The sequence below is a fragment of the Chiloscyllium plagiosum genome, unplaced genomic scaffold (assembly GCF_037043375.1).
Source record: "Chiloscyllium plagiosum isolate Xiang-an unplaced genomic scaffold, Cpla_swu_hap1 HiC_scaffold_1, whole genome shotgun sequence".
In the NCBI taxonomy this organism is placed as follows: Eukaryota; Metazoa; Chordata; class Chondrichthyes; order Orectolobiformes; family Hemiscylliidae; genus Chiloscyllium; species Chiloscyllium plagiosum.
The window spans coordinates 124,235,486-124,248,376 of NW_028270139.1; the positions used below are offsets into that span (position 1 = coordinate 124,235,486).

The window sequence follows — 12,891 nt, forward strand, 5'->3', positions numbered from 1 at the left end:
CAGCATCTGTGCCCACTGAAGTATGTAATTTATCTTCTGGTTGCAGATTTATATGAAATTCAGTTGCAGATATCCAGTACTGTGGCTTTCTAATCAACAGTTTTCCAATGAAGCGGAGCTAGTTCAAAAGAAAGCAGGCAATGGCTAAAGATATTGGCTTTTCGGATAGTTCCAAGTTTGTTCACATCGTGGTGAGAGCATTAACGTGAACAAAAGAACCACCCTCAGCAGTGGTATCGAGAAAAAGAAAATTATTGACTCTTTTCTTTGAATTAAGTCTTGGGGTTTGAGCATTACTAGTAAGACCAACACTTAGTGCCCATTTCTAATTGTCCCTGTGTTGGTGAGTCCTTTTCTTGAACCACTAGAGTTCATCTGCCCTTTTGGAATGAGAGATCCAGGTTTTTGACCAAGCAAGAATGAAGGAGCTGCAATGTAGTTCCAAGTTGATCCATTATGTGATTTGGAGGGGAGCCTGTAGGTGATGATGTTTCCATGCATCTATTACCTTTGTCCTTTCCAGGCACCAAATACTGGTGAAGACCCTTGGTAAGTTGCTGCAATACATCTTGTAGGCACAGTACACTGTGCTATTACTTGTGGTGAAGAGATATGAATGTTCAAGATGGTGAAATGAGGTACCAATCAAGCAGGCTGCTTTGCCCTGGATGATGTCAACCTTTTTGAATATTGTAGGAGTTACACTCATCGAGGCAAGTGGAAAGTATTCCTTCACGTTCCTGACCTGTGCCTTGTCGATGATTAGGCTCTGGGAAGTTGAAGTGACTCAGAACTGACCACAGAATGACACCACTCACATGAAAACAGCTTAGAATGGCATTGTTTTTTTTTCCCTGAACACGATCAAAGACATCAAATTTCAACAGTGCAAACATTTTAACAACTAACTTATACACACAACACAAGCAACATTTTCCCCTTTTGTCATAATTTACCACAGAAGATTCCATCTTAGAAACAATATAAGGCTTAACCAGTAAAAGCCAACTCTTAAGGTTTAGAGTTCAGTTACACAAGTTCTTGGAGTTTCACCTTGCTTGCAAATAACAATTTATTTTATTTTCATTTAACTTTTTAATCAATTACTGCAAAAACGCTTTGCATGTTACATAGTTTGTAAGGTTTCTCCCTCTTAGATCAGAAGATAGTACTCTTCATGTTGCTTTTGGCTGGACTTTTCCTGCATCTCTAGGAATAACAACCAGCTGTCTTGCCTCAAGAAACCTTTCAGAAAGAACTTCCATAATTTTCTGTATCCTCATCAACTTGTAAGTTTTCCTCATCAGGACAGTATTTTTGGAGAATTGTGCAAATGAGCTTTTCAATTTACAGCATTTCATCATGTTACGTCACGGGATAAACCCTTCTGCTAATTCAAACCAGCAACACAGAAAAGATTCACGCCGTGCTGTAATCTGTTAAAATTTGAGAGGAAAGAACTATAAGTCACTGCGTAAAGTAAAAATTAACAACTTTTTTTTTCGGTCTAACAGAGAATAATTAACAAACAACTATTTACACTCCATTCTCTAAACCTATCTTTTACCTTCCCTTGTACGATACTGGTCGGATAAAAATCCTGATTACGATTTACAATCACACTTCAAAACTAGGCAGCTTGGATTTTCCTCTGTCTTTTCTTCTTCTTAGGGATTCTGCTTCACAGATCTTTGATAGATAAAGGTACCTTATAAAAGAGCAGTTTTGCAAGCAGCCTGCATGGTTCTGTTTTTATTGGTGTTCTTTGCCATTCTGGGTAACTGTTCGAAATGTATGATATTTATACCCCAAACATTGATCATTTTGTTGTTTTTAATATTGTCAAAATATTAAATTCAAACTTGATTGGAGTTTGGTATCTTGGGACACAATTTAAATGATTGGCCGACTTTGAATTTGTTTTGTACCCAAGCAACACAGCTCTGAGCTAGCTAGATACTAGATTATTTAGTGTGGAAACAGGCCCTTCGGCCCAACAAGTCCACACCGATCTGCCACCCACCCAGACCCATTCCCCTAACACTACGGGCAATTTAGCATGGCCAATTCACCTAATTTTTGGACTGTGGGAGGAAACCGGAGCACCCGGAGGAAACCCACGCAGACACCGGGAGAATGCGCAAACTCCACACAGTCAGTCGCCTGAGGCGGGAATTGAACCCCGGTCTCTGGCGCTGTGAGTCAGAAGTGCTAACCACTGTGTCACCGTGCAGCTGTTTGAGCAAATGTTATATTGTCACCTTGTTCAGCACACTGTGCTAACCAGAAATTTCAGCTCCCTTAAAGGTATAGAACACAATCTTTGTGTGTTCTTTTTTTTATTACAACATGTCAGTCCTTTTGAATCAAATTTGTAATCCAGATTATCTCTCCCACTTAACCTATATGTTACTGAACAGTATGGGCAACTTAGCATGGTCAATTCACCTAACTTGTACATCTTTAGACTAGAGGAAACTGGAGCACCTGGAGGAAACCCACGCAGACACCGGGAGAATGTGCAAACTCGACACAGACAGTCGCCCGAGGCTGGAATCAAACCCAGGTCTCTGGCACTGTGAGGCAGAGTGCTAACCACTGAATTTTGTGTTAACTAACAAAGCCAACATATGTCTTCGAGACCTTTTCTGTATGCAGTACTTGAGTTTGAGTTTCCCTCCCCATGGTAGCCTGATCTCGTAGACATACCTGAGTGGATGTGTTCTTTGTTCTACTTTTAGTAAAAAGTGCATTCCAAATCATGACCATCTTGTAAGTTTTGCTTTTTTGCATGACTAACTATCAAATGTAAGATGTGATGAGATTTTTAAAGTTTGTTAAATTGACATTTCAGTGATATGTTAAACACCATGCAAAGAAACAGGGCAAACATGGCAGAAGGGAAAACAAACACAATCCTCAATGCAAACACCATTTTTCCTCAGGATGTAAAACCTGCAATGGTCATCACCGGTTCCTGGTTGGTAAGTAATATTTTACAAACTAAACAATCGCAATTGCAAAGCGTATGAAGCGTATATCTGAACTGATTTCTAGCACAAACTGACATGTATGGGAGGGTTGGTGTGGTAGCAACCAAATCTGTGTGTGAAATTCACTAGATCAGATGCAGTGCTGATTTTACACTTCAAAGAACATAGAATCCCTATAGTATGGGAACAGGCCATTTGGCCCAACAAGATTAGTTTACCCAGGCGTGTTTTCCTTGGTGCTGGAAAATGGATCAAGCTTTGAACTAAGCTTGAGTTCTCTTATTTAGCAGATTATCTCTAGAAGTCAGCTGGTTTTGCCTGTTGGGTTTGGAGGGTGGATTAAATTGAATAATATAAGGATTCCGCCGTTACAAATTGAGATTAGACAAACTAGGGTTTTATTCCAGTGTTGCCTGTCTCTGAGAGACAACAATGCATACATAGACGAAGAAACGCAGAGTCATTTAGAGCTCTATAAAACCACCATTCATTTATTAAGTACTTAAATGAATAACACACACTTTTAACTACTAGAGATATCTCAGTCACTGTCTTTCACTACCTAATTTCTGTAACTAAACCCAAACTTTATTACCTGGGAGAATTTGCAACTCACCAGGCTGAAAGCTCTGCTTGACATCTTCACCACACCTCCTGACGTAGGGTACCTTCTTACACAACGTTAATCTTCAAAGTGTTGTTGAACAAAGGGATTTCTTCAGACATTTTATACACAAGTCTCTGTGTCTTATTTGGAATTACTTGCGCACTGGACCAATCCTGAACATTTTGTCCAAGTGCATGCAAGCAGTCCCAGATGTTTTGTCCAAATGTATGTCATAACAAGTAGAGATGGCAGTTCCTGATTTCCTGCAGTTTTAACTCTTAGCAGATCTGTTTGACCTCAGTGTAATTCCATTCACAAAGCAGCCCAATGTCAGGCCTCTTATCATTTGCTGGTTATCTTTCTGGTATTTTCACCCAGATCCAACACCAGGGTCTAGATGACCACTTTGTAAAACACGTCTGCTCTGTCTGAAAGAGTGGACACCAACCTTGCTGTTACTGGATGTTTCATTATAGCAAATTGCACCCATGCTAATGTTTCCATCCTGGGCCTATAGTATTCTAACAAAGCTCAATGCTAACTGGTGGTCCAGCATCTCATTTTCCACTTTGGCACATGACAGCCTTCAGGATCAACAACTTCAGCCTGTCCTCCATTTCGTACATGTACACACATAAATCATGTTTGAGCAGATCCATTTTATCTTCCTTCACACTTAATTGTTATAGCTATTTAACATCTCCATCTCACTTTTACCATCATCAGCACTTAGTCTTTCGCTCTGGCCACCCTCATCATCTGTTTCTCTTGCTTCTCCTCTCCCTCTGTTACCAGCATAAAAACAACAATTTTTCAGTGCTTTTATCTTTAGAATAGTTAAGTCCGTTTCTCTGTCCACAAACATTGCAAAACTTACTGAGTTTCTCCAGCATTTTCTGTTCTTATTTTGCGGACTTATTCAGTGGAGTTCAGAAAGTTAAGGATTGATTTTGTTTGACGTTTTCCAGATATCAATGGAGTGGAGTAAATGTTGAGAAACTACTTGTACTTATTAGGGAGTTCAGAACCAAAGAACTTCACATCAGTAGTTTTCAGGAATGGAGTTAGGTAACAAATGCATACAATAGTAGGACTTTTGGAAGTCTCTTAGTCTGTCATCTTGACAATGGTCAATTGTTGAGATCAAATCTGAGATTGATAGATTTGTTAACCAGAAATATTGCAGGGAACAGTGCAAAGATGAATTTTAGCTAGATCACAGATCAGCCATGATCCAATTGAATAGCAGATCCAATTTAAGAGGATAAATACCTGCAACATTTCCTTTATTACAATGGTAAAACTGTTTTCCAGAACGAAATTCTCAGAGAGAAGAAAAGAAGGAAAAACAAATGGTTTCGGCGTCCAAAAACCGAGGATGAGAAAAAGATGCAGATTGAAAAGGATCAGAAAGATGAAGCTGCCAAAGAAAAGCGACAGAAAGACTTTGTGGATTTAGCCTGCCTGTGCACTGCTGTAGTCTGCTGTCGGGTAACCCCTAAACAGAAAGCCATGGTAGTGAACTTGGTGAAAAAATACAAGAAAGCCATTACACTGGCAATTGGAGATGGTGCTAATGATGTTAACATGATTAAAAGTAAGTGGCAAGTTAAAAGTGACAGGCAGTATAATGGTCTCTTGCATTACTGTTTTCCTTTGGTGTCTATGTTCTGAAGAAAGGAAACAGGGCTCATCTGTACTGTTAGATGGAATTTTCGCAAAAGAAGAAATTTTTGAAGTTTTATGTAACAAAAATTCAATTTTGAACTGGTCCTTTTAAAGGCTTGGTACAAATTTCCTTGAGGTACAATTGCAGTCTGGAACACACAACCATATGCTTTCTTTTAATGTTGTCCTGCACTTGCATCCTTATTTTAGAAATACTGTTGTCCGAGACATTCAGAAGTGCATGATGCTCATTACTAATTCTACTAATTATGATCTACTTTAGAAGGAAATTTATTTTGTTATTCTTTTAAAAAGCAATGTTGATCAGTACTGCGCTGCAGGCTACCATCAAAGTTACAAGTGTAGCCAAAGACAAATTGATGAGTTGGGCATTCACAAACTATCTGAAGATATATTTGTAGGACCTCTCAGTCTCTGACTGTTGGCAGCAATGGTGTACACTCTTAAGGCCCTTGAAGAATATAAAGAAAACAGGAGGAATAAAGGGGGGTATTCAAATGTCATTGGCAAGTAGAATTAAGGAAAATCCCAAGGCATTTTATATGAATATTAGAAGCAACAGGGTAACTAGGAAAAGAATAGGTTCACTCAAGGACAACGGAGGGCGTTTGTATGAAAAGAATGTGTCAAATCATGGTAGATGAATTTCTCAATCTGCTTTGAAGAAAAATCCAGTGTTTAACCTTAATGACCGGCAGTCTTGTCTTTACTCCTCCATGCTACAGCTGCTCATATTGGTGTGGGAATCAGTGGTCAGGAAGGCATGCAGGCTGTCATGTCAAGTGACTATGCTTTTGGGCAGTTTCGTTTTCTGAAGCGATTACTCCTGGTCCATGGGAGGTGGTCATACATCCGAATGTGCAAGTTTTTAACGTACTTCTTCTACAAGAACTTTGCTTTTACACTGGTTCACTTTTGGTACTCCTTTTTCAATGGATTTTCTGCACAGGTAAAGACAATTATTGAGACTGATGCAAAGTAAATGTTATAACTTATAAGTAAATGACAAATGGCAGCAACAATATATAACATGCTGCTTTATAGTGTGGTTAAAATAATAACACTCCACTGAATGGGAACATCAAAATGAAAAAGAGGACAAAATGAGTAAGAAAAGCATGGCAGAGAAGACAAATTTTATTAAGCTTTTGAAAGAAGCAAGTAAGTTGCATTATTACTACTGATGAATATATGGCATCAAAGACTTTAAATTATGACAATTAGGTTTGTTACTACTAAACTTTAATTGGCTAATTATTTGCAATTAATAGAAAAATAGGAGAATTAGAGTTCAAGTTAATAATAATTCCATTACATTGAAATACTTCAGAAGTTGCTAGTCCCAAAGAAATATATATTTTCTTTTTTCAGAGTTGGAGTCATTCTTTGTTTTCATATGTCTAAATTCTTCAATTCAATTGTGTTTCCTAATTTTGATTTTTGAGTAATGCATATTGACTTAACCATTTTGTGTGAAGCCATTTTTCTGTTTGTCTATACTTGTGGTGGCACCCTGAACTTTAGGTGGGCTAAATTTGTTTTGAAGCATCCAGGAGATCGTAGTAAATGATTTTAAACTGTGCTTGTGTACAATTCCTTGCTACTTGTTCCTCTAAATATTTTGAGCTTCCAATCTGCAATCTCGCTCCTGAACAGAGAGAATTTTGTGAATGGCTAATAGTTAACACTTGACAGCAATGCGTAATGGAAATCTGTATGTCTTAAAAGGAAGATGCAATGTGGCTGGTGAACCTGCAGAAAGGAATCTGAAGAATGGTACAACATGAAAGATAATAGGCTCCAAGGTTTGCCAATCCTCCTTTGGCAGCTGTCCCCCAGAGTCAAGAATGACTTTCTTCCACTCAAGTTTGTGTTCAGTTCGACATGTGGGAGGATTGGTGGTTGAAAAAGTGGGTAGATGATTTGCTGGAAAGTTTCACTGCTTCACTTTCCGCTCCATGGTTTGACTTCACCTTGACATGTCCCTAATGAAGTCCCTAAATGTACTTGGTGCCTTCTCAAATGAGCCTTCTCCATTTTGCTTGGCCACAAACCAGGGTCTCCCATGAACTGTTTAATATGTTGGACCACTTCAAGGATGCTTTGAGGGCATTCAAGATGCTCAAATTAGTTGGAATAACAAGTCGCAAGGATTTGGGCACTGGCAACATACATTGACATTTTAAAGTAGTTTGTTTCCACCCTGATAAACATGCATTCCATTATTTTCACGAACCAATCATGATTTGAAGAATTAAACAAAAAAGCTATTCTTGCTGTTTTTCTTTGTGTACAGACTGCATACGAGAATTGGTTTATCACACTATACAATGTTCTGTACAGCAGTCTTCCAGTATTGGTCGTTGGAGTGCTTGACCAGGTATTGTTCAACTTATTCATACGTTCAATGGCGAGATAATATGTGAATGTGTATGTACCAGAGGCTAACCACACTCCACTCAATCTCACCATCATCTCTCGTGATACAGCCAGAGTTACTAAATTAATTGAATGCTTGTTAACATCAAGTACTGGATGGATGCAACTTTGCTGTATTGAAATATGATCAAGATTAAAGCCATTGTTCTCAGTAACTGTTCCAAACCTTCTTCCCAATGTACCACTGAATTCCTCTCCCTGACATCCATCTTGAAATTGAACCAGTCTGTCCACAACCATGGTGTCATATATAAATAAATGCAAAATATTATGAATGTTGGAAATCAGAAACAAACACAGTGAATGCTGTAGAAACTTAGCAGATCTGGCAGCATCTGTATGGAGGAATACAGAATTAATGTTTTGAGTCTAGTATGACGCTCTGAAGAGCTGTGGGATATAGCAGGGGCATGGGCTGACTCCACAGTGAATGGGAATAGCATTGGTGGGCATAATGGCCTTTTCCTGTGCCATAATGACTGACTGACTGTAACCCTCTGATATGTATGTTTCTGTAATTCTAATATCCTTTGCATCCACTCCACCTCCGTTACCTTGACCCCAATCTCTGAAATACCTTCTCTATACTTGTTCCTTTCTGCCTCCCTTAAGGGCAATTGTGGAGCAATGGTAGTGTTCATTTATCTAAGCCCGAAGGTCTGGACTCGAGTCCTACCTGCTCCAGGGGTGTGTCATAACATCTGCCTGAACAGATTGGTTAGAAAATCTCTTGACCTTTACAATACTCCTAAAAACCAGAATTTTGGGGGCATTTGAGCTTAATTTGCCTCGTGTGACATGGCACACAATTTTGTAATGCATCTATGATTTCTGCTGAGAAGTTCCATTGTTTAGATTACATTAGATTAGATTACTTAGTGTGGAAACAGGCCCTTCGGCCCAACAAGTCCACACCGACCTGCCGAAGTGCAACCCACCCAGACCCATTCCCCTACATTTACCCCTGCCCCTAACACTACGGGCAATTTAGCATGGCCAATTCACCTATCCTGCACATTTTTGGACTGTGGGAGGAAACCGGAGCACCTGGAGGAAACCCACGCAGACACAGGGAGAATGTGCAAACTCTACACAATTAGTCACCTGAGGTGGGAATTGTGTTTGATAAAAATGAATCATAGAATTATACAGTATAGAAAAGTTCCTTTGGCTTATCCAGTTTTGTTTCAAATCAAACGCTATGCTAACTCTACACTCTTTGCAACATTTGGCCCATAACCTCAAATATCATGCCATTTTAATTGCTAATTCTAATACTTAAAGGTTGTGAAGTTACCTGCCTTTAGCTGCATTCCTACTCTGAAAAACCTTCTCCTCAACTCCCCTGTAAAGCTCCGGCCTTTCATCTGAAAAGGGTGCTCCCCTGGTTACTGACCCTACAACTAAGGGGAACAGTTGCTTTCCATGCACCCTGATCATGCCCCACCAACCGTATACACTATATTAGGTTGCCCTCTCGACCTTCTCTGATCTAACTAAAACATCTGCCTCTCTTCATAGGTAAAGTGCTCTATCCCAGGCAACATCCTCTGAAATCTCCTCCACAGGTTGTTTGAAAATGTTAAACTGGTGCTGATAAACTCAGTTGGTTGCATGGCTGCTTTGCAATCCAGAGTAATGCCAGTGGCATAGATTCAGTTCTCACACCATCTGAGGTTACCATGAATATCTCTCTTTCTCAGCCTAACTGCTCATCTAAGGCGTGGTGATCTTTAGGTCAAACCATCATCAGTTGTCTCTCTCTACTGAAAGAGCAGTGTGGGGTCTCTGGGACTATGGCGACTTTACTGATGCTGATGGACTATAATTCTGTCGACTCCTTCTGTGGAACCCTTCCTGAAGAAGGGCTCATGCCCGAAACGTCGATTCTCCTGCTCCTTGGATGCTGCCTGACCTGCTGCGCTTTTCCAGCAACACATTTTTCGACTCCTGCATAATACCACCTAAACTAAATCCCTGTCCAAACCAATAGACTGAAGTGTCAATTTTTCAATGTGAGGTTAAAATACGCCACACCTGTCATGCTCTTATAGTTTGTTTTGTATTTTTGTAATGTTGCACCGTATCTCTTTGTTGAAAGTTTCTTTCTTATGTTCCTTTGTCTATAGGATGTCACTGATAAACTGAGTCTTAGTTTTCCAACGCTTTATATACCTGGGCAGAAAGGTTCTTACTTCAATTTTAAGAAGTTTTTTCTCAGCTTGCTTCACGGCATTATTGTATCCCTAATCATTTTCTTCATACCTTACGGAGCATTCCTTCAAACAATGGGCCAAGATGGTGAGGCACCAACAGATTACCAGTCGTTTGCAGTCACTACAGCCTCATCTCTCACCATAACTGTTAATTTTCAGGTAAGCAAATGTTTTGTGGGCTATCCAATGCTATTTCCATTTTTCTCATCATCCAAAGGTGGGAATGTCTGCTCGTTTAGGATTTTATCTATGCACCACTGGCCTCCACTACCTCAAGTAATTTGGCACTTCTTGTCAACCATATATTAGAGGCTGGGAGCATTATCCATACAAGTATGAAGTCATATGGTTAGGTATTGGTAACTAAGGTAAGGGAATACATGGTAAATGTAGTTTACTGAGAAGTGTAGCAAAATGGAGGGACCTTCAAATGCATGTTCACTTCTTCCTGAAAATAATAGCTCATGTGAATAAGATATAGTTTCCTTAAAACCAATGTATAAAATATCAACTGAGAAATTGTTGCAACGTCAAATTGGGGGAAAGGAGATAAGGTAAATTTATAAGGCTTATTTAACTTTTACTATCTTTTAATTCTCCAAACCTAATTATAATCTTTAACACTTATAATCTAGATCTGAAAATGCTAATTTTTTTCTGTTTTGGAGAGTTTGATTAGCAGTAATTAAGAATTATTATATTTAGACAAGATTGAATTTTTAAGGATATTTCATGTGAAAGTAGAACATACAAATAATTATAACACAGGAGAGGATGTGTGGTCTCCATATCTGCTTTTTGCAACCACAACTCCTCTAGTCCTCTCATGCCGTTACTAATAGTCCTGCAAATTCTTTTTCTTTATGTACCCCTTGTGAAGACTGTTGTTGAATCTTAATCCACCATGTTTTTTTTTAAGCAATGCACACCAAATCTTAACCACTGTCCAAGTTTCCATTGATTATTTTGTCATTCACCTATACTGGAGTTCTCTAATTCTTGATCTCTCTGCGGGTGGAAACCATTTTTCTCTATGTTCTATCATGATTTTAGATTCTTTTTCACCTTTTCAAAAGAGGATATCAGCTTCTCCAATCCAGATCACTGAAGTTCCTTTATCCCTGAAGATAGTCTTGTAACCTGACCTTGAATTTATGCAATGGATCACCAGAGAGCACATTGACCCATGAGTTATTTTAACATTTTGCTCCACTTACTGCATAAAAATCAAGGCTAATGTAATACTGAGGAAGTGCTACAGTCTGAGATGTGCCATCTTTTGGATGAAACATTTAAATAAGTGTACCTCTGCTTGATGAGATGGATGTAAAAGATCCCATGACACTATTTTAAATGGAGTAATCATGGTATTCGGGCCAATATTTATCCCTTTATCAAAACCAGAGAATTTGGTCATAGCATCATTGTGACATTGTTGTTTTTGGGAGCTTGCTGTGGGCAACCCCCCACCCCCCTCCCCCACTTATAGTTGTGCCCTTCAATTTCTATTACCTCTCCTGGGGGAAGGAGGGGGTGGCCTTGTTAGTTAAGAATGGAATTAAATCGATGGCATTGAATGACATAGACTCCACATCATTTGACCCTATGTGGGTGGAGTTGAGGAACCACAAAGGCAAAAAAACCCATAATGGAGTTATGTACAGACCTCCTAACAGTGGTCAGGATGTCCCGGGAAATAGGGCATGTCAGAAAGGCAAGGTCACTGAGCCCACAAGGAGCAGGCTATTCTGGACTTAGTGCTATATAATGAGCTAGACTTTGTAAAAGATCTTTAAGTAAGGGAACACTTAGGAGGCAGTGATAATAATATGGTAGAGTTGAGTCTGCAGTTTGAAAAAGAGAAGGCAAAATCAGATGTAATGGAGTTACAGTTAAATAAAGGTAATTACAAGGGCATGAGAGGGGAACTGACGAAAATTGACTGGAAGTAGAGCCTAGTGGGGAAGACAGTATAGCCACAATGGGTATAATTGAGGACACAGTACAGAGGTTCATCCCAAAGAAAAGAGAGATTATCCATCGGGGAGAGAGGGTTGATTAGACAGCCATGACTGACAAAGGAAGTCAGGAAAGGTATCAAAGAGAAAGAGAGAGCCTATAAAGTGGCCAAGAACACTGGGCATCAGAAGATTAGGAAAACTACAAAAACAAATGGAGGATAACCAAGAGAGAAATAAGGAAGGAGAGGATCAAACATAAAGGTAGGCTCGCCAGTAATATTCGAAATGATGGTAAAAGTTTCTTTCAATACATAAGAAACGAACAAGAGGCAAAAGTATACATTGGGCCGCTCCAAATTTCTGCTGGAAGGTTAGTGATGGGAGACAAGGAAATAGCTGAAGAACTTAATAAGTACTTTACGTCAGTCTTCACAGTGGAAGACATGAGTAATATCCCAACAATTAAGGAGAGTTGGGGAGCAGAGTTGAGTACGGGAGCCATGACAAAAGAGATGGTGCTAGAAAACTTAAAAGGTCTAAAAATTGATAAATCTCCTGGCCTCAATGGGCTACATTCTAGAGGTCTGAGGGAGATGGCTGAAGAAATAGTGGAGGCATTAATTGTGATCTTTCAAAACTCACTGGAGTTAGGGAAAGTCCCAAATGATTGGAAAATTGCTGTTATAACCCCCTTGTTCAAGAAAGGATCACGACAAAAGGTGGAAAATTATAGGCTGATTAGTCTAACCTTGGTTATTGACAAAATTCTTGAATCCATCATTAAGAATGAGATTTCTAAATTCTTGGAAGTGCAGGGTCAGATTAGAACAAGTCAGCATGGACTTGGTAAGGGGAGGTCGTGCCTGACAAACCTGTTAGAATTCTTTGAAGAGGTAACAAGTAGGTTAGACCAGGGAAACCCAGTGATGTTATTTATGTAGACTTATCTATCACCTTCTTTGATAAGGTGCCTCACGGGAGGCTGC

The 12,891-nt window shown here is 39.3% G+C and overlaps 1 protein-coding gene across 3 annotated transcripts in view; it reads left to right on the forward strand.

Annotated features, from left to right (window-relative positions):
• atp8b1 (ATPase phospholipid transporting 8B1) overlaps positions 1–12,891 on the forward strand; it is a 145,063-nt gene that overhangs the window by 125,879 nt on the left and 6,293 nt on the right. For all 3 annotated transcript variants that reach the window (XM_043676452.2, XM_043676317.2, XM_087990485.1), the window contains 5 exons: positions 2,855–2,984; positions 4,915–5,197; positions 6,015–6,238; positions 7,586–7,669; positions 9,858–10,103. In XM_043676452.2, the coding sequence (XP_043532387.2) occupies positions 2,855–2,984; positions 4,915–5,197; positions 6,015–6,238; positions 7,586–7,669; positions 9,858–10,103 (967 nt within the window). The remainder of the gene's footprint in view (positions 1–2,854; positions 2,985–4,914; positions 5,198–6,014; positions 6,239–7,585; positions 7,670–9,857; positions 10,104–12,891) is intronic.